Consider the following 19,515-nt stretch of genomic DNA (forward strand, 5'->3'; position numbering starts at 1 on the left):
AAAGGCTTCTTCTACCCTGGTTTCTGTCTCCACACTGGCAGAATTCAGATCTCTTGTTCATCAGCCGGCTTGCATCTTGCCATCCTCAGCATCTACGATGCACCACACCCCAGCGCACACAGATAGCTATGGGAGAACACTCCATTCCTTCCTTGGTTGCCCACTTTGGGAGCTCGCGTCATTTTACCTGTGAAGCAGTGATTAAAAACCTTCTTGTCCTTCTCCAGAATCTGTTCCTTTATTCCTTTGTCTGTGGCTTTCATAGACAGATACAAAGCCCTGCACAGAGACAAAATCAGAGGTGAGCAAGGAGCATTTGGATGGGTGAAACGTCTCAGGGAGACCTCCAGCGTCAAGCAGTTAGCAGATGCACTTAATATCTCTTCAGTTCAATACTCTCTTTCTTGATTTAATCCTGCTCTTAAGATGGAGAGTTACCCCGCTATGTGCCAAAGGGTAAGAGTTCCCAGGGTCAATTTTGCAGGAACAAAGATCTTTAAAGCCCCTGCAATAGTTTGAATCTGGCATGTCCTACAGATACCACTGTTTTAAAGTCTTATGACCCAGCTTGGTGCTGTTCAGAGGCGGTTGAAGCTTCAAGAAATGTGACCAGGGAGTGCGTGGCACTTTTAGTAAAGCACTTGCCAAAGAAACCCGAAGATCTGAGTTCAGATCCCCAGCACCAACAGGAAAAGCAGGACACGGTAGCTTCCAATCCCAGCACTGTTGGGGTGGAGACAGGAGGATCTTTACAGCAGGCTGGTCAGCTAATCTAACCAGGTCAGTGAGCTCCAAGTTCAGTGAGGGACCTTATCTCAGAGAGTAAGGTGGAGGGCAATTGAAAAAGATATCTGAAATCAGCCTCCAGCACCTACACACATATGCACATGGATTCACATACAGGTGCGCACAAATGCACGCACACACACACACACACACACGGGTCAGTGAGTGGTAGAGTTTTTCAAGTCATTGAAGATGTGCCTTTGAAGTAGTTTTGGGAATACAAGTTCCTTCTTTCATATCGTAATCACATAGTAACAGACATGCTATGTTAGACATATATATGCCTTGCCGGGTTGCCACCAACCACCACTGTGGGACCAAAAGAAATCAGTCAAACCAAGCACTTTGAGCTACAATGAATCCCCCTTTTCTAAATCAATTCTTCTAGATATTTGTTAAAGCAGTGCAAAGATTACACAGTCTCCCAACTTTTACAAGGTTTTCAGGAGGCCATTTGTTGTACAGCACGGCCTTCAAGAAAGAGATTTGTTGTCTAAGCTTCCCTTTTGGTCTGAAATTGTAACGTAAAATAGTGAGCTCTTACTTTCTGTCCCTGGAATAATAAACTAAAAATAGCCTCATCAGAATAGTTCTAAGTCTCTGTGTGTGTTTGTAGATTGATCATCCTTCCCACTCAGTTCTGAACATGCTGTTCAGGAATGTGGTCACATGATGTCTGAAGCTAGCAGCTACGACTAGACCGGATGTCTCCTCCTGGGGTCTGGTCTAGTGAGAGACTTTCTAGTTCTCATGAAGCTTAACATGATTCTATTCTTGTGGCATGCCAACTCTTACATTAGTTGTACAGAAAGCATGTTTCTCATCCCGTCCCAGAGACTGCTTTCAACCTCACTCTTTGTGAACTGACATATTAAGCAGCCAGCATGGTATTCCTTCTAACGAATCTTTTGCTTAAAACAGAAAGCAAATCTACCAAGAATGACAGCCAGAGAAAGAAACACTTATGATTAGAACAGATGTAAAGAACTCTAGAAAGAATCCCATTACCAGCCCCTATCAATGCCTGGGGCAACCTGCTGTTCCCTGGTCACCTTTATCCTGCAAATGACACGTGCACTTCCCAGTAATCAGTAGCCACCTCAGAGGCCACTCATCAAGTCTGCACACCAATGGCTTCCATCCAGGAGGAGTGGTCACCCTGGCTGGCCACATCCTGACTGGGAGGAAAAACATGAGTCTAAACTTGAAAGTCTGTCTGCTTGGACACATGGCCCCTGTTCTTCCCTTTCTACCTACACATCCTGAAATGTTCTTTCCATACTAACCTCAGAAGGCAACTTCAGAGATAAAACAACCACTCTGTTGTCCCCTCTCTCTTTTCTTCATCCTCTTCTCTCCCCTCTTTCTTCCCTCTCTCTATCCCCCTGTTCTTTCTCTCGCATTTTTGTCCTCTCTCTTTCTCTCCTCTGTCTCTCCTCTCCCTTCCCCGTACACCACACACCTTTCTCCTCAGCTCCTCGAAGGAAGCTTTGAAACAGGATTTCTCAGATAGATCAAAGAGGAAAGGAAACTCAAAGGGTGGCGAGTGGCAAACTCGGAAAATTACCCCAAGTCAATGGTTTCTGGCAGACGAATGGACCTCCTTGTGGATTTTCTTGCGAACTTCTGGCCTCCTTCAATGCATTTGATGGCTTTCTTTATATCCCGAACCCAAGCATCTCTCTCCTCCAGGTAGGCTGCCTGGAAGAAGTGGTCCTGCTGCTTGGTTGTTGTGATCTTAAACACAAACTGAAAATCAAAATAGATCCCATTAGAAACAACCCCTTCCAAGGCCCCTTGAGACACATAGCAGTTGATACAAACAACGTGTCTGTCAAAGAGACAGTCCAGCACTGTGCTAAGATGTGGATGTCAACAAGAGGAGACAGTTGTTCAGAAGGCACTGCTAAAATGCACGTCGGCTTCAAAGTCAGCATGTGACACAGGGAGGCCCGTAAGCTGAGCCTCAAGGATGGAGCAGGGAGGAGAGAGCCAGGAGGCAGAATCTGGAAAGGCCATTCAAGGTCAGCAGGTGACACAAGTGTCATCGTGGCTGGGGATTTGCACTCACCATCCTTTTGCCGAAGTCCTGACAGGGGCTAGTGAGAGTGCTTCCTTTCAGAGGGATCATTCCTTTGGGGCTGTTATCGCTTTTCTTCTTATAAAACTCAATTCCATCTTCTAAGAGCACAACCCACATGGGCTTCCAGGAGCTAAAGACACTTCCCTGTAATAACGAGAAAGAGCTGAGAAGCTGGGTAGACATGATGATTTGTACCTGTATTTTCCACTTAACAGAACAGATCCCTACCTTCTTGGAGTTCACTTTAAACATGTTTTGTGATGATCTCTGTTGACTCAACATAAATCTTCTCAAAGTGATGACTTCTTGGGACACCATTGCGTTTGCTCCCTCTTGCTGCTTACTTGAGCTGGTCGTATTCTCTACATGCCCTTTTCAAGTCTGGCCTCTCTTTGACCTTCCCTCCCTTCTCCATCCTCAAGGCCTCATGGGAAAGACTTTCCAAACCACACTTTGTGGCCTTGACTCGAAGGTCACCTCCCACTTTTCTCACTGACTGTCCTTTGCATCCTAAAACTTTGTTGTATGCTTCCTTTCAGAACCAGTCTGAGTTATCTTTCTGCTACTGTGAAAAAAATTAAAAATAAATAATAAAAAAAAAACACTACCCAGAGCAACCTGCTCATGAAAGGGTTTCTTTCCACTCACGATTTACAATCCATCATGGAGAAAAGTCAAGACAGGGGCTCAAGGCAGAAGCCTAGAGACAGGAATTGAATCAGAGACCATGGAGGAATGCCGCCTGTTGGCTGGCTGTCCAGGGCATGTTCTACTACCTTTCCTATGTTCTCCCGTTCTAGACTGAGTTCTTCTGTATGAATGACCCAGAGGCCAGTCTGGTGTAGGCAGCTGCCCAGCTGAGAGCAGCTCTCCTCAGATACGTCTAGGTTTGTGTCAAGTTAAAATCTAACCAGCGCCTTTATTAAAGTTAAAATGCCACAGTGTGGTTATCTTTCCGTGCCAGAAATCGGCATTAGTGGGTCCTTTCTTTCGTTCATATTACTGAGCACATAGCTCACATTCATTAAAATAATGACAAGGAAGACTGTTTTCTAAGTTACCAAATGCTGGCATCTAATACTCTTTACTGAGAAACATGGTTGGTCCTTCTCATGATCTGCCTTGTCACCTAGAGCCTTTACCTTCCTCTGTTCTTTACCAAAAAAACCACATTCTTACACTACAGCTATTTGTAGGAACTGTTAGCAAGGTTTTCTGTTTTATTTTTAAATTCGTGTGTGTGTGTGTGCATCTGAAGTGTCATAGCATATGTGTGGTGGTCAGAGGAAAACTTGTGGGGAGTAGTTAGCTCAAAAACAAAAATAAAACCCTTTTTAACAAAAATATTTATGACTGCTTTTCTTCCCCTCTCCACAAGACAGGCAGATAAATTTTTTTTTACAGTCAGCATATTTATTAGAACAAAGAAAGCTGATTTGAGAATAAGGCATTCCCAGGACCAAAGCAGGCTCTACAGACTGCTCAGAAAGCCATACAAAAGAAAGGCGTGGAAAAGCCACTGAACTGGCCACAGCCCAGTCAACCAACAGTCAATGGGTTACAGCCTGGTTCACTAACTGGCTTCAGGTCCTCCCTCCTGTTGAAACCAAAGTTCAGATACTGTGACTGAACTCCACATTGGATTGCTCACTGGTCCAAGTGCGGGAACCGAATCGAAACTGTGGACTCTTCCAATTCTCGGTGCACACCATGCATTTGGCAATCCTTCTACCTCTCTGCTGCCCTTTCTTTTTTTTTCTCTAGGTATTAAGTAAGGTTTGTGAGGTGGTTCAGCCGATGAAGGCTCTTGCTACCGAGCCTGAGGACCACAATTCAAGCATGTGGTAGAAGAAAGAAACTAGCCAATACTGCCTGGTTGGGCTTAAGGCACACTCTGTAGGAGTGAAGGGGTGGCTGGTACTGGAAATCTGATCAAGAACCCACCGTTGGGAAATCATAGGCTCCACGACTGAGCCTACTAATGTTGTTCTGCCAAATATCAAACTGCCTCTAGATGTGTCTCCCTTCCTGTAGATCAGTGAGTCTCTCAGACCTGAGCAGAGGACTTTTTTGTGCAGTGGACAGTAGTTAATAAGGAAGACAGAGCAGAGAACACATGTCAGTGGGTGTTCAGCCACAAATGGAACATCTGTATCACACCCTCCCCCAAGGCTCGGGGACCACAATAGAAAATAGGTAGAAAGATGACAAGAACCTGAGGTCAGAGAGGACCAGAGGCAAACACTGTCCTCTGAAAGTTACAGGGACCCTAAATTCAGGAACCCAACAGTGGTGGTTGCAGCAGAAGAACTTCAAGCCATCAAGCCATTCGCCATTCTAACCTACAGAGGGAAGAGTTCACAAGTCTCCGCCTCTGACTGGGGAGCTAGAGACACTCTGTGACTTCTCTGCAAGGGATAGTCAGCTTTCATTAAAGGTGTGGGCCCTGGTGAGTGAGCCACACTCTGGTGGATGGCTCCACACCCGGGAAGAAATGGGTAGCACAAATTAGAGTTAATGGGTAACAGAAAAGAAGAAAAGAAAGAAAGAAAGAAAGAAAGAAAGAAAGAAAGAAAGAAAGAAAGAAAGAAAGAAAGAAAGAAAGAGAGAAAGGGACAGAAAGCTCTAAAGAACAGGCAAGGATGTAGATGTAGATCTGGTAGGCGTTAAGGGGAGGAGTAGGGAGGAATATAATGAATACATACTGTATGAAATGGCCAAAGGGTTAGTAAAATTATGTTTTCAAATTCACCATTGTGCTAGATCAAGGAAGCCCTTTCTGGCCTCTGTGCTCAGACAGTTTAGATAAAAAAAAAGGGGTAACTTCTCGGTCTCTCCCCTTTGACTCACAGTAGCACGCTGTTGTAACTACCACAAATAGAATTATCAACCATTTCCCAGTAGATCCTGCTGTGCATCTTGAAACACAACGGCCCCCATAAAAGGGTCCAGTTGTGAACAGGGAAACTACTTATGCAAAGAAGAGAACTGTGGCTAGGACTGTCATTTGCTTGTTTGGACGCTTCCTTTATTCTAGCCCTAAAATAAATTTTTTTCTGCTGAAACGCACAATCATTTTCCGCCCCAGAAGTAAGACAGGCCAGGCTAATGATGATTAGCCTTTTCCAAAAATAAAAACTATTTGGCACTACATGAAATAATTTTAATTAAATTCTTTCCTGGTTTACAACTTCAATTATTTTAATTTACAATCCATATACCTTTAAAACTATTAAGTAAAAGAAGTCCAATGTTTTAAAAGGATAACAGCATTAAATGGGTCTATCATTCAAGAAGACATCCAAAATCCTACAGAAAAAAAATGATCAGCGTCATTCTTCATCAGGGGAACAGAGATTCAGACCACAGTGAGGTGGTGTTGTGTGTTCAGTAGAAAACCCACCATTATAAAGGGTGAGGAGAGCCTCACTGGGCATGGAGGTGGAAAAGCTGGAATTCACACATGGTGCCCATAGACAAATATCTGGCAGTTTGTGAGAAAGCCAATGCGGGGCCATTAGGACACAGAGGAGGCAGATCCTTTGTATGAAAGAGCTTATTGCTACTCCAAGCCATACTGCTACTCCAAGTGGAATGGTGATGTAAGGTGAGACTTAGGGTCACTTCTCTGTCCTTTATGCAACTGCTGCAAGCCACCAGTTTGTCACTCAGACAGCCTAATAGAGCCCCTACTATTGTTGATGCCTATATATTTCCCTTTCTGTCTTTAATCTTCTGTTTGCCCAAAGAATGAACCTGAGGTAGAAGTACTTGTATTTGCCCAGTTAACAGAAATGAATACTAGAACCCTGGTCTCTTAACTCCTTGTTAATGCTCTTTCTCTTCCCTTCAGATGCGATCTTCATTTGGGTTCTTGAGAGACTTTAAGTAATTCCAGAATCTGGATCAATTTCTCACCTTAATGACAAATAGGTAGGTAGGAAAGTAGGCAGATGGATGGATGGATAATAGATAGATAGATAGATAGATAGATAGATAGATAGATAGATAGATAGATAGATAGATAGATAGATAGATAGAAAGATAGATTAGACAGACAGAGAGACAGACAGACAAACTGACAGGATGCTTCCAAAGTTATGTCTGGGACCACCATTGCACCAGATTTTTTTTTATTTTTTCAGGTTTTGGAAAACATATATTTTGAGAATAGAACCCAAATCTAATATGGAATTCAGTTCTGTTCCGTATACACCTTATATACACAGCTAAGCAGTAATTTTATTTACTATTTTAGTCACTTTGTACATAAGACAAAGTCCTTCACAATAGGTAGGTTTTAGGTTATGAGTCATATTTGGAGTTCCCAGTGAGCAATCGGTCATCCTCATAGCACGTGATATAATGTATCTTAGTGCATACATAACACAAAAAAGTTATAAAGGATGAGATGTGATTATATTTAAAATGAATTTTTGTTTATTTTTTAAACACTTATAAAAACTGGAAATGAATTGAAAGTGCATGATATTGATAATACACCCTCATTGAGTTCAAGGTTAATGTCCTTAGTATGTACTATTAAAACTCACTAAAGTTAGTAAAAGACATATGCACACACTCGAGTTTTTTAAATAGAGTCTAATACGAGCAATTGATTTTCAAAACAATTACCTAGAGCCCAATAAACAGCTTATACTTTAACAGCAACCCAAGGAAAAAGACTGAAATTAGGTAAGATAATCTATTCTGGTAAGACTTTTTTTTTTGGTTTTGTAAAATATATTGAAGAGTTTAGTTATGAAGCCAGAAGAGTTTTGAGTCACCACCCTTGCCATAGGCTGTAGAGCTAACACAGGCCCTAAGGTAAAGAGGGGTATCTTCTCCTTAAATGTGCAGAGAGTATTTCTAAACCATATCTTGCTAAACAAACTAAACACATAAATATAACATCTCTAAGACAATATGTCTGTAGGTGACTGAAGGCCCTGAGCTGGTCTAGCTCACACCCAACACTTGCTAAAAATACCACTTAAACACATTTATTTTTAAGCCTCTGGAAAATGGAGAAAATAATATCTACTACCGCTTAGTGATTGTTTGGAGACTTAATAAAGTTACCCATATACGTGGCTGGACAAGCTATCTGGCATCTAGAAACCACTGCTTAAATTCTGCCAAGTCTGCTGCACAATTTACAAGAGCCAGGTCAAAGAACCAGCCTAGACGCCCATCATCAGCTGAATGAATTCACACACATACACAGTTTTAGAAAAATGCAACCAAAAGTGAAATTGTGACATCTGCAAGAAAGTGGATGTAGCTGGAAGAAAGTATTGTGTCAAGTGAAGTAGGCTAGACACGAAAAGTATCATGTGGCGCCTAGATTTCAAGTTATATATGTGTGTGTATGTACATATGTGTCTATCTATATGTGTGTGTATTTCTCTGTCTCTGTAAATGTAGTGTGTTTCTATGTGTCTGTGTATGTCTATCTGTGTGTGCTTGTGGGTCTGAGTATGTGTGTGTGTATGTCTATATGTGTGTGAATTTCTGTGTCTCTGTGTAGATGATGTGTATATGTGTGTATGTACGTATCAGTGTATGTCTATCTGTCTGTGTGTGCCTGTGTGTCTGTATGTGTGTTTTGTGTATGTGTGTATATTTCTCTCTGTGTGTTTGTGCCCATGTGTGTATACGTCTGTATGTGTATTGTCTGTGTGTGCATGTGTGTGTGTGTGTGATATGAAATTAGAGAACAGACCGTGAGAGGGAGGAAGAGATTGCATGAGAGTTGGGAAATAAAGAGAGTATAAGGTAAGCAGAAGAGTGAGCAGCTGGCGAGGGAGGGAACCAGCAGGAGGCTGTGAGAGGGCATGGGGGAGGTGATGGTGGGGAACCAGCAGGAGGCTGTGGGAGGGCATGGGGGAGGTGATGGTGGAGGAAATAAGTAAGGGCAAAGTGGAATGACTCATGTGTAGGGATGCCACTCATATGCCATTACTCTGCTAGACTTCAAAAAAAATCTATTTAGCCGGGAGGCGGTGGCTCATGCCTTTAATCCCAACATTCGGGAGACAGATGCAGGCAGATTTCTGTGAGTTCGAGACCAGCCTGGTCTATAAGAGCTAGTTCCAGGACAGGCTCCAAAGCTACAGAGAAACCCTGTCTCAAAAAACCAAAAGTTAAAATAAAAAAAATCTATTTGAAAATACCTGAGCATCGAGTGTTCATTAGTGTTGGGGTATGGAATACTAGGTGAATAAGCTTAAATCACCAAAATAATGCAAACAGAAAGAAAAAAAAGATTTCGGGGCTGGAGAGATGGAGCAGTGGTTAAGAGCACTTGTCACTCTTCCAGCTGTCTTTAGTTGTTGTTGTTGTTGTTGATGATGATGATGTTGTTGTTGTTGTTCATTTTACATACCAACCACAGTGTCCCCTTCCTCCCTTCCTCTTGTTTCCCCCACCCCCATCCCCATCCACTCCTCAGACAGGGTAAGGCCTCCCATGGGGAGTCAACTAATCCTGGCATATCAAGAGGCAGGACCAAGTTCCTCCCCACTGCATCAAGGTGTCCCACCAATGGGCTCCTAAAAGCCAGTTCATGTACCAGGGATAGATCCTGGTCCTACTGCCAGGGATCCCACAAACACAGCAAGCCACACAACTGTCACCCCATGCAGAAGGCCTAGTTCAGTCCCATGTAGGTTCCTCAGCTGTCAGTCTGGTGTCCGTGAGCTCTTACAAGCTCAGGTCAGCTGACTCGGTGGGTTTCACCATCATGATCTTGTCCCCCTCCTCCCTCTTTTTGATTGGCCTCCGGGAGCTCAGCCCAGAGCTTGACTGTGGATCTCTGCATCTGCTTCCATCAGGTACCGGATGACAGTTCTATGATCACAATTAGGGTAGTCATCAATCTGATTACAGATGGCTGTTTCAGGTCCCCTCTCCGCTATTGCGGAGGGTCTTAGCTAAGGTCATCCTTATGACCCTAGCACCAGACTTCTCCCTAACCCCATAATGGCTCCCTCTGTCAAGATGTCTCTTTCATTGCTTTCCTTCTTCATCCCTCCCACAACTTGATCATCCTGTTCCCTGATGTTCTTACCCCCATCCCCTCCCTCTTCTTCTGACATGTGGCCAGTCTAACCCAGATCTCTTCTAGCTCCCTTTCCTAGGGTGATTCATGCATGTCCCTCTTAGGGTCCCTCTTATTACCTAGTTTCTCTGGAACTGTGGACTGTTATCTGGTTATTCTTTGATTATTTTATTAGATGTTGAAAAAGCCTTCAACAAAATCCAATAACCCTTCATGATAAAGGTCTTGGAGAGAGCAAGGATATAAGGAACATACCTAAACATATGTCGGCGATATACAACAAGCCAACAACCAACATCAAACTGAATGGAGAGAAACTCAAACCGATTCCACTAAAATTAAAAACAAGACAAGGCTATCCATTCTCTACATATCTATTAAATATAGTACTTGAGGGTCTAGCTAGAGCAATAAGACAACAAAAAGAGATCAAGGGGATACAAATTGGAAAGACGTCAAACTTTCACTATTTGCAGATGATATGATAATATACACAAGTGACCCCAAAAATTCTACCAGGGGACTCCTAAAGTTGATAAACACCTTTAGTAATATGGCAGGATACAAGATTAACTCAAAAAAATAATTTTCAGTACTCCTCCTATATACAAATGATAAAAGGGCCAAGAAAAAAAAATCAGAGAAACAATACCCTTTACGAACTATAGAAATGATCCCTGAAAGTATAGTCTTAACAATACCCTTTACAATAGCCACAAAAATATAAAATATCTTGGTTTAACTCTAGCCAAACAAGTGAAAGACCTGTATGACAAGAATTTTAGGTCTTTGAAGAAAGAAATGGAAGACAGTATCAGAAAATGGAAAAATCTTCCATGCTCTTGGATAGGTAGGATTAAGGTAATAAAAATGGCAGTCCTACCGAAAGCAATCTACAGATTCAATGCAATGCCATTAAAATCCCAACACAATTCACAGACCTCAAAAGAATAATACTCAACTTCATAGGAAAAACAGAAGTCTTTCTGAACACCACTGAGTGAATATGTTGTTGCTTCAAAAACACATAAAATGATGGACCATCACAAAATTTGTCTCAAATCCTGGGAACATAACTTTAAATTTCATGTCCAATTTGCAGCGATTAACCATAGAAAGAACAATGGGATTTGAAAACTACATTAAAACAGATTGCATTAAGTATTTTAGGAAATTTAATTAAGTAGAAAAAATAATAGGACAAAATATTTAAAAAAAAACACTTTTAAAAAAGAAAACGAGCTCTGTCTTTAAGTCCTAGGTCCTGTCATATCTTTGAAAGATGGTTAAGTTCTTAAAATATCCTTTTCTAAATGTGCCTAGAATAGTTCTAACTCACATTCTACTAGGCAAACTTAACATGAAAATTTAAAGGGCCAATTTTAGGCTTGGTCAGGAATTAGTTCCTACAGTTACATTCATCAGCCAGTCCAGAAATGTCTCTCGGGGGCGGAGAGGGGGGACAGAGTGCTCAGAATGAAAATAAAGTCATGTTGGTCATGGTGGAACCTGATGGTCATCCCCTCTGAAGCAGGAAGCTGGCAATTTTGAGGGCAGACTAAACTTCCTAGTGACGTCCTGTCACTAAAATTGTGCTAGTCCTTTAAAGGTAAGTAAACTGAGAGGTAGGAGAAGTGGTGATTACGTGTGGTCACCTGGAACTATCTTTTCTGACTTTGGTCCTACTTCTGTTCCACGTATCATATTTGTTTCTGCTCCAGGCATATTTCAGGAAGCTTCACACCAGCTCAAGCATACCGTCCGCTACATCAGTCAAAACTGAGATCTAAAAACAGAGAGGAATTGTAACTAATGTGGCAGGAAAGAATACAGAATTCCCCCTCCCTAAGGGCTCTCAGACAGTGGACATCCAGCTATTAGGATTTCCTCAAACATCAGATACTGGGGGCAGAGGGAAGGCTGGTGCTCCTGTGCCAGCTCAAAGACAAACTTGCCACCCTGGAAGAGATTTCGCAACAGTTCTGACAACTTACCAGCTCATCTTCCAGGTCTCCTGGAGCCCAGACAATGATGGACAGTGACGGGCAGGGTCAGCAATGATGCTTTATTGTGTATACTTTCCTATTTCTACTGAAACCTCATGTCAAAGCATAAAAACACACTGGCCTGTTTCTCTTCTCAGTGTGCCACATTGAACGCATCACTTGGCTCTGCTTTTCCTAGTTATAGACTAATTGTGTAAATTCTATGCCTCTTGGGTGTCTTGGGGACCAATGTCTCATTCAGAGACCAGGACAGCTACAAATCAACTGGAATTGGTTCACAAGAGGATTCCCTGGTGGCACTATCTCTGCAGGAGAGTTGGAGGACAAATTGAATAGTTTTAGACCAAGGCAAAACAGAGAAGTATTTTGCTCACATGTATTTAGTTTAATTTGGGGATTATTTATTGTTTTTGTTGGTAGTGGTTGCTTTGGGTTTTAGTTTTAGTTTTGTTCCTTGAGATAGCTCAGGCTAGCCTCAAACTCCCTGTGTAGCTGAGGGTGACCTTGAACCTATCATTGTCCTTTCTCCATCCCCACCTACATTGCTCAGGCTAACCTGGAACCTGTGGCAATACTCCTGCCTCAGCCTCTTGAGTACTAGGATGAGATACTACACTCAGCTTCTGGATTACTTGGAAGTTACAATAGGTTGAAGTTTCAGAAAACATTTTTATTTGCACCAATCAGAGGAAAACATTAAATTTTTCAGCTCTCTGACAAGAAAAGTATTGAATATTAATTGATATATTGATAAAATATAAGGCACAAATCAGAAGCTCAATTACATGTTTCACATACCTTTCTACCCTGATGTCTACACATTTTTTTTTTCCGGTAGCACTGCTAGACCATAAGACTTCTAATACCAGGTTACCATGACAACCCCAGATCCTCTTCCGTAATGCAAGAGCAATAGTAACTGCTACTAACCTTTGTTACGTGATCATATAAGGACCGCCTTAGCTAAGCCTTCTTCCCCTTTTTTGAATACTTTAAATGTTACTGCCGGACTGAACCCAGATTCTCTGGTCTCTTTTAACTCTGTATGTTTCAGTCCATTTGAAGTCTCTTGTAAGTCTAATTTGATTGCATTTCCTCCAGGAGGAAAGTTCAGTCCAGGAATGATGAGACATCTCGTATGTTTTAGACATGACCTGCATACCGAGAGCATAGAATTGAACACGACGGAGTCTCCATTCTCAGACACTTCAGAATGTAACAGAAGGGAGTGTGACTTCATGTTCAGTATGTCCAGCTGCACTGACAGAAGCCAGGACTGGACACTTGGTGCTGAGGGATGCAGACTGTTGTATTTAAAGCCCTCCCAGATACTTCCTGAAATGAAGACCTCTTCTGACTTCCCCTTTCCTTCAAACTTCTCGATTTACATGTCCATGCAGAGCTCAAATTCAAAGAATTCTGTGATGATCAAAACTACATAAGAACTGTGCATCATTCAAAACTACTCAAGAAGTGTGCGTCATTACACTACTCCCCATACCTGTGGGGCATTTTGTTTTACATGAGGTTATATTAAATCAGCCTCTCATTTCTGTTGCATTACAAATCATATCATCCACATTGCGAATTGTACAACTTCTAGAGACTTGTTTTACATGCATATAAACTTTTTGGAAGCAAGGGAACAAGCCTATCCAGTGATACATTCTTCTATGAATAAATTCTATCAGACTGTACTTTCCCTGTCCTGTAATTGTACTGTAATTTAAACAAGCTGGACAGAAAGGATCTTAATAGCCTGATTTCCTGAATTTTAGATTTGCGCTCATATTTCACCTTTGTTTTATCCAGGTTCCGAGACCTTCAGCAAACTGTCCATTTTTTCTGAGCATCAGTGCCTAGATCTCCTTACAAACATTAGAGGATATAATTCACTCAAATGAGGTTAGCACACTGTTAGCTTATGGTCGGACCTCAGACACGGCCACAAGGTATACAGACAGGTCAGAGACCAATTTTGTAAGCAATACAATATGAATAATTCTGGCCCGGGTTCCATCTATTTTTCAAAGAAAGAGATTCTTTGAAAAATAAGGTCACTGCAGTTTGAACCCGTGACGATCACATGGAAACTGGTTGCAGTGGTTATACACAGCACTGGGCAATGCCAGTGCTGTACTGCGTGGTTCCTCATCAGCTGTGCCCAGTTTTATCTTGGGGACCCTAGGCAAGACCTTCTGGCTGTCTGTCCTCAGCATCCTCATCTGCGAGAATGTACAACTATAACCATTCCCTAGGGTTATCCTCGGAATGGTCTGTAAATGAATGCACCAAATGCTTAGAGCTGCCCCTAATGTGGTGAGCACACATGTTAACTACCGCCAGAAGGGAAGGCGTTAACTATTATGGATCATTTCATGCTGTTCAGAAGACATCGTGGCTGCAGGAACAAATTCTGGGATGAAATTCCAGTCTGTTCTGTGCTCTCATCCCAGACTTGCCCGCTTCTGGTGCAAGTGCTTAGCTACTTATTCTTTAACAATGTCAAACATATAATATACTTTGATCAACACCCCTTCCGCCATCAGCCTCTTATCTTCCTGTCATTCCCACCAAACTCCTTCTTCCCAACACTAGCTCAACACTGGTCTCAACAATATCGACCTTGCCCTGAGCTCAACAATGTATACCTTACACCAGGCTCAACAATATACACCTTCTACCATAAGTCTCTGGAAGCCCACCCCCAGCACCCTGTCCTGATTTCTTGGGCTGTCTATCAACCTCTCAAGACTTTCAAATCTTAAGCCACTGCTTGAGTCTGTTCTTCAGTACCTAGAGAGTGCTGGGTTGTTCTCATGGAAATTAGCCTTTAGCCATGAGAGACATAGCATGAAGGAATTTTCTCTTGTTTTAAAGCTATGGTCATAAGATTCATAGGTAATCAAGAATAATCCAACTATTTATTTCTCAAATAATGAATCCCCTAATCAGAAAGAAAGGGAGCTGAATTGCTAAACCCAGTGTTATTTGCAATACACCTGTGCCTTTCAAAGCGCTCTGGGGTCATGAGATGGGGGCTTTGCTATTAGGCGAGCCTGGGTTCAAACCCCACGTTATCCTCTTCCAGCTGTTTGACCGTGAGCAAGTCACCTGCTTTCTGTGAGCTTTTAGGACTGAAGAAAGATCAGCTTGGTCTAACTGTATCTACAGGGCCACCGATGCTCCTTAAAATAACCACAAGTGACAAACTCAGGCAAGGAAGGCAATTTAGAATGGAAGGGTGGAAAACTGACAGTCACATTCTCTAATCCCCTCTTAACCACACTCTCTGTTTAAGGATCTTGGCCAGGAAGCAAAAGAGGAAACACGCATTGTGAAATGTGGCCAGTTATCTCTAACAGAGTAAAAACATGCACTCATGAGATGGCTCAGGAGGAAATGGGCTTGATGCCAAGCCTGGTGACTCGGGTCTAATCTCAGGAACCACATGGTGGAGGAAAAAACCCTCCCAGGCAAGCTGTCCACCGAGCTCAATACACACACCGTGGCACATGCTGCACACAGACAAATGAGAAAGAGAGAGAGAGAGAGAGAGAGAGAGAGAGAGAGAGAGAGAGAGAGGATGAGAAAGAGGGGGAAGAAAAGAAAGAAAGAGGGGGAGCAAAGAAGGAGCACGTTACAGTTTATACCATTGACCGTCGACTGCAAGACTTGACAAAATTCCTACATGGGAATTTTCCAATGCTGTATTTTTTCTAACCAAACTATTCTAACTTGAAAATAGTTATTTCATAAGGCATAGGAGAAAGCCATGTTTAATTCCTACCCTGGAATCTTTAAGTGAATAGAAGAGAGACGCAGAGAGGAGGAAATCACTTCCATTATTATTATTTGGCAAGCTTTCATCTGAGCAGCCGTACCCATGACTCCTAAAGTCCTCACAGAAGGAGATCCTCATGGTTCTTTCCTCAGGATTGTTTTGGAGCCACCACACATCTCACAAGTTGTAGAGAATTGTACTTGCTGGTGTCCATCTTCAATTATGTGGTACATACTGTGGGCTGGGCTCCTCGACATGTAGATAGATGATATAGATAGATAGATAGATAGATAGATAGATAGATAGATAGATAGATAGATAGATAGATAGATAGATAGATAGATAGATGATGGTACAATACATAGGTCAATACATACATACATATATATACATATACATATATAGATGATCAGTAGATTTTAACTCACATATTCTATAACTGAAAGAAACATAAAATATAAAGAAGTTAGAAATTTTGATGCCTAATTAGGAAATCTAGTTTTAGATTGACATCTACAACTGACAGACTATTTCTGAAACAAATAGTTCTTAAGATGCCAAATTAGAGGGCCAGGGGTATAGCCCAGTGGTAAAGGACTTTTGTCTAACCAGACGTGAGGCCCTGGGTTTGAAGTTCAACACTGAAAGAAATTTCAAACAAAAGTAAAGTGCCAAATTTTTAGAAAAATCTTTGTATATTACAAAGAAGTGTCTAAAGTGTCCCTGAGGCAATGCAAAACAGCGTGGAAAGATGCACATTAGACTGAACATAATGCAAGCTTAAGTGTAATATTTGTGTCTATTTCCACAAGAATTATGGGAGACATACTTGTGGAAATATCAGTGTGGGGTTTCACTATACTCTCTTCTACTTAGAGGTAAAAATCTGGAAGAATTACTGTGACTGATTAGAAACTATTGAATCCAGGTGTGTCACAGTCCTAAACCTACCACCCCCACTTTCTAGGGAAATGGCCTCACGTATTGCAGATTGAATCATCGATTATTTTGTGGTATAGTGACTATAAAGTCTAAGCACGCACACTTTATAACGTCAGTTTTGTCATTTCGTATTAAAACAAGGCCTGGCCAGCGAAGTGACTCAGCAGGTAAAGGTGCCTACCAGCAAGTAGAGCGGCCTGAGTCAGACTCCCAGAACCCACAGGGGCGGGGAGGGAGCAGAACTGACTCCTGCAAGTCGTCCTTTGACCTTTGTACACACACCACGGAGGATGTGAACCCGCGCAGACACCGAGAAACACACACACACAGTGAGATGCTACTCAGTGTGATCAGGGAAGAGGTCAGTCAACCACAGTTCCTTTCAGTTCTCAGAGAGGGACGGCATGGGTGCCAGTTACCAATAACCTACACCCGGTTTTATTTACATATTCTTTTTTAGAAAGGGTGTTTCAAAGTTCAGCTAGCCTAAGAGAAGACACTGAAGGCCCATATATTCTCCAGCCCCAACTCGTAACTCTCACCATCGTAACAGATACACTGTGAACACTAATGGAGATTATCTTTGCTTCTGGAAAACCCTAGGGTGCTAAATGGAGAACTCACTGCCCAAAGTAAGAGAGGGGATTTCTCCTGACTCTGTCACACCCACATGCCTGGGCATCTTACTCTCCTCTCTGTTTCTTTCTAAGCCAAAGTAAAAGTGCAACCAGATCACAATGTGTACCCTTCAGTGCCCTTAGACGAAAGAGAAATAAATGCAACTCTAAGGAAAAGTTACATTTATTTAATATAATTAAATAAATTTAATTAATCAATAATTAAATTTAATTAGTGAATAACCGCAGCTGGATGCAGTTGTGGGTGCGGTTGTTCATTCCTGGAATCCCAACATCTGGAAGGCCAAGTCAGGATTCTTCCCCCAGTCCAAAGTCAGCCTTACAAACACATTAAGAGTGTAGAGTAAGACCCAATCTCAAAAACTGATTAACCAGCCAATTGATAAATGTAATTGACTTTAAAGGAAAATAAGAGTCACAGTGCCTGCTTATTTGGCGAGAAAATTACTCATGAATTTAGTCAGAAGTCAACATTTCTGAGCGGCTGAACCCGCTTGGCGTCATGTGAGTGTGTCTATATGCTCAGCGTACTGCCCACAGGATGCCTGCAGCCCCTACGTGTGAATGCGCCGTGCAAGAAACTTTCACAACTCAAAGCACACACAGCAGCAGAAGAAAGACAAGGAGCATTAACAAGATTCAATTTCCCACCACACGAAACAATCTTCAGTATTCGCACGCCTCCATTTGTGTTCTTTAAGGCGATTTACGTCTATCACGTTTGCGATCTATTCTACAAATTCACTCAGGTTGTAAGAAATTGCAGCCCACACCCACCATCACCACATCCAACCACACTCACACCCTTGAAATGGAAACACAAGGTCTTTCGTGCAGTAAGTCCGAGAAGGCCCAGGAACTTAGCTAAAATGTTCTTCAGTCAGTTTATCGCACCTACCCTCACCCAACCCACCCCAACCCTTCCACCACCCTGCAGTGTAAATAAGAACTAAGCAGTCGGTCCTCTGGCTAACTTCTCTTACAGAAGAATTTGAGGCTTTTTTTTTTTTTAAACCAAAAGGCAAAGTGTTTCAAATCATGAAAAAGTTTGCCGTCTGGATTTTTAAGTTCCATACCTGCCGTCTGGAATTCTCAGGCTTGGAGGGGCAAATGTTCTGAAGTCTGAGCTAAGTTAATTTACTTTTAAGATTATATATATATAATCGTGGGACATGTGGAGACTGCCCCACTCCAACACACCAGCTGTATGATACATTACTCTCTCATTCCAGCTCAATCAATCCAAAATGGAACGTCCCCACAAGCCCCTCTCTAGGTCCATCCACCCCTGTAAGTACTTCGTTACTTACCTTCTTCACCAGGTAGCCCTCCCTGATCCGCTTGGGTTCCATGACTGACAGACAGACGAGCTGGACCCACAGATGCGTTCACCGAGGAGCTCTGTCTCCTCTGAGAGCCGAAGTGCTTGTGGGCTGTCCTTTTTCAGGGAGGTCTCTTTCGAAATTTCTCTGCTGCTGATGACTACGTGATGACATCCTTTTCCCCTCAGTGGGGCCACAAGTCAGAAAAAGGAACTCGACCGCTGAACAGCCCATGCTTTCCTAATGCTGGAAATTAAGTAGTACAACTGATTCAAATATTTACCAGATGTAAATTTGCATTATCATATGTAAAATTCTTCTCCTAAAAATAAAAAAAAAATGCTAAGAGATGAACAAGAGCACTTTAATGGTTGACACTGCCCTGTTTAGGAATGATTCTTGAGGTTTTAAAAGCCCTTAATAAAAATCCCAGGGAGCTGTCTCCATCCCCACATTTTCATGTGCACCAGCCCAACCAGGTGAGTGCTCAACCGCCTACCCGGTCCCCACACTCTTAAGAGACCCAGGTGTAAAGAAAAATGAAAGCATGAAACTTGCAGGTAAATGGATGGAAATGAAAAACGTTATACTAAAGTAGCCCAGTCCCAGAAAGACAGGTGCCACATGGCCTCTCTTGGTTTTGAATCCTAGCTCCAGATCTTTAGATGTGAAAATGTGACCTGAAGTAACCATAGAAGCCAGGAAAGTAGAATGGGATCATGGGAGGAAGGGGGACGACACACTCTAGAGATGGGCTTAATAGGATACAGGTGTTGTGTGCAGGAAAAGGGGGTGGGGGAGGGGCTTTAGCTGAGGAGAGAAGAGGAGGGGTAATACAGAAGGAGAGGGAGGAAGGAAGGACAAATAACACACTGAGGATCTTTGGAAAGT

At 42.3% G+C, this 19,515-nt stretch overlaps 1 protein-coding gene across 1 annotated transcript in view; it reads right to left on the reverse strand.

Annotated features, from left to right (window-relative positions):
* Plek (pleckstrin) overlaps window positions 1–19,515 on the reverse strand; it is a 60,990-nt gene that overhangs the window by 17,060 nt on the left and 24,415 nt on the right. The window contains exons 2-5 of the mRNA XM_005366433.3: window positions 18,613–18,870; window positions 2,858–3,013; window positions 2,354–2,535; window positions 188–279 (exon numbers count right to left, since the gene is read on the reverse strand). Coding sequence (XP_005366490.1) covers window positions 188–279; window positions 2,354–2,535; window positions 2,858–3,013; window positions 18,613–18,654 — 472 coding nt within the window. The 5' untranslated portion in view covers window positions 18,655–18,870. The remainder of the gene's footprint in view (window positions 1–187; window positions 280–2,353; window positions 2,536–2,857; window positions 3,014–18,612; window positions 18,871–19,515) is intronic.

This window comes from Microtus ochrogaster, unplaced genomic scaffold (assembly GCF_000317375.1).
Source record: "Microtus ochrogaster isolate Prairie Vole_2 unplaced genomic scaffold, MicOch1.0 UNK9, whole genome shotgun sequence".
Taxonomy (NCBI): Eukaryota; Metazoa; Chordata; class Mammalia; order Rodentia; family Cricetidae; genus Microtus; species Microtus ochrogaster.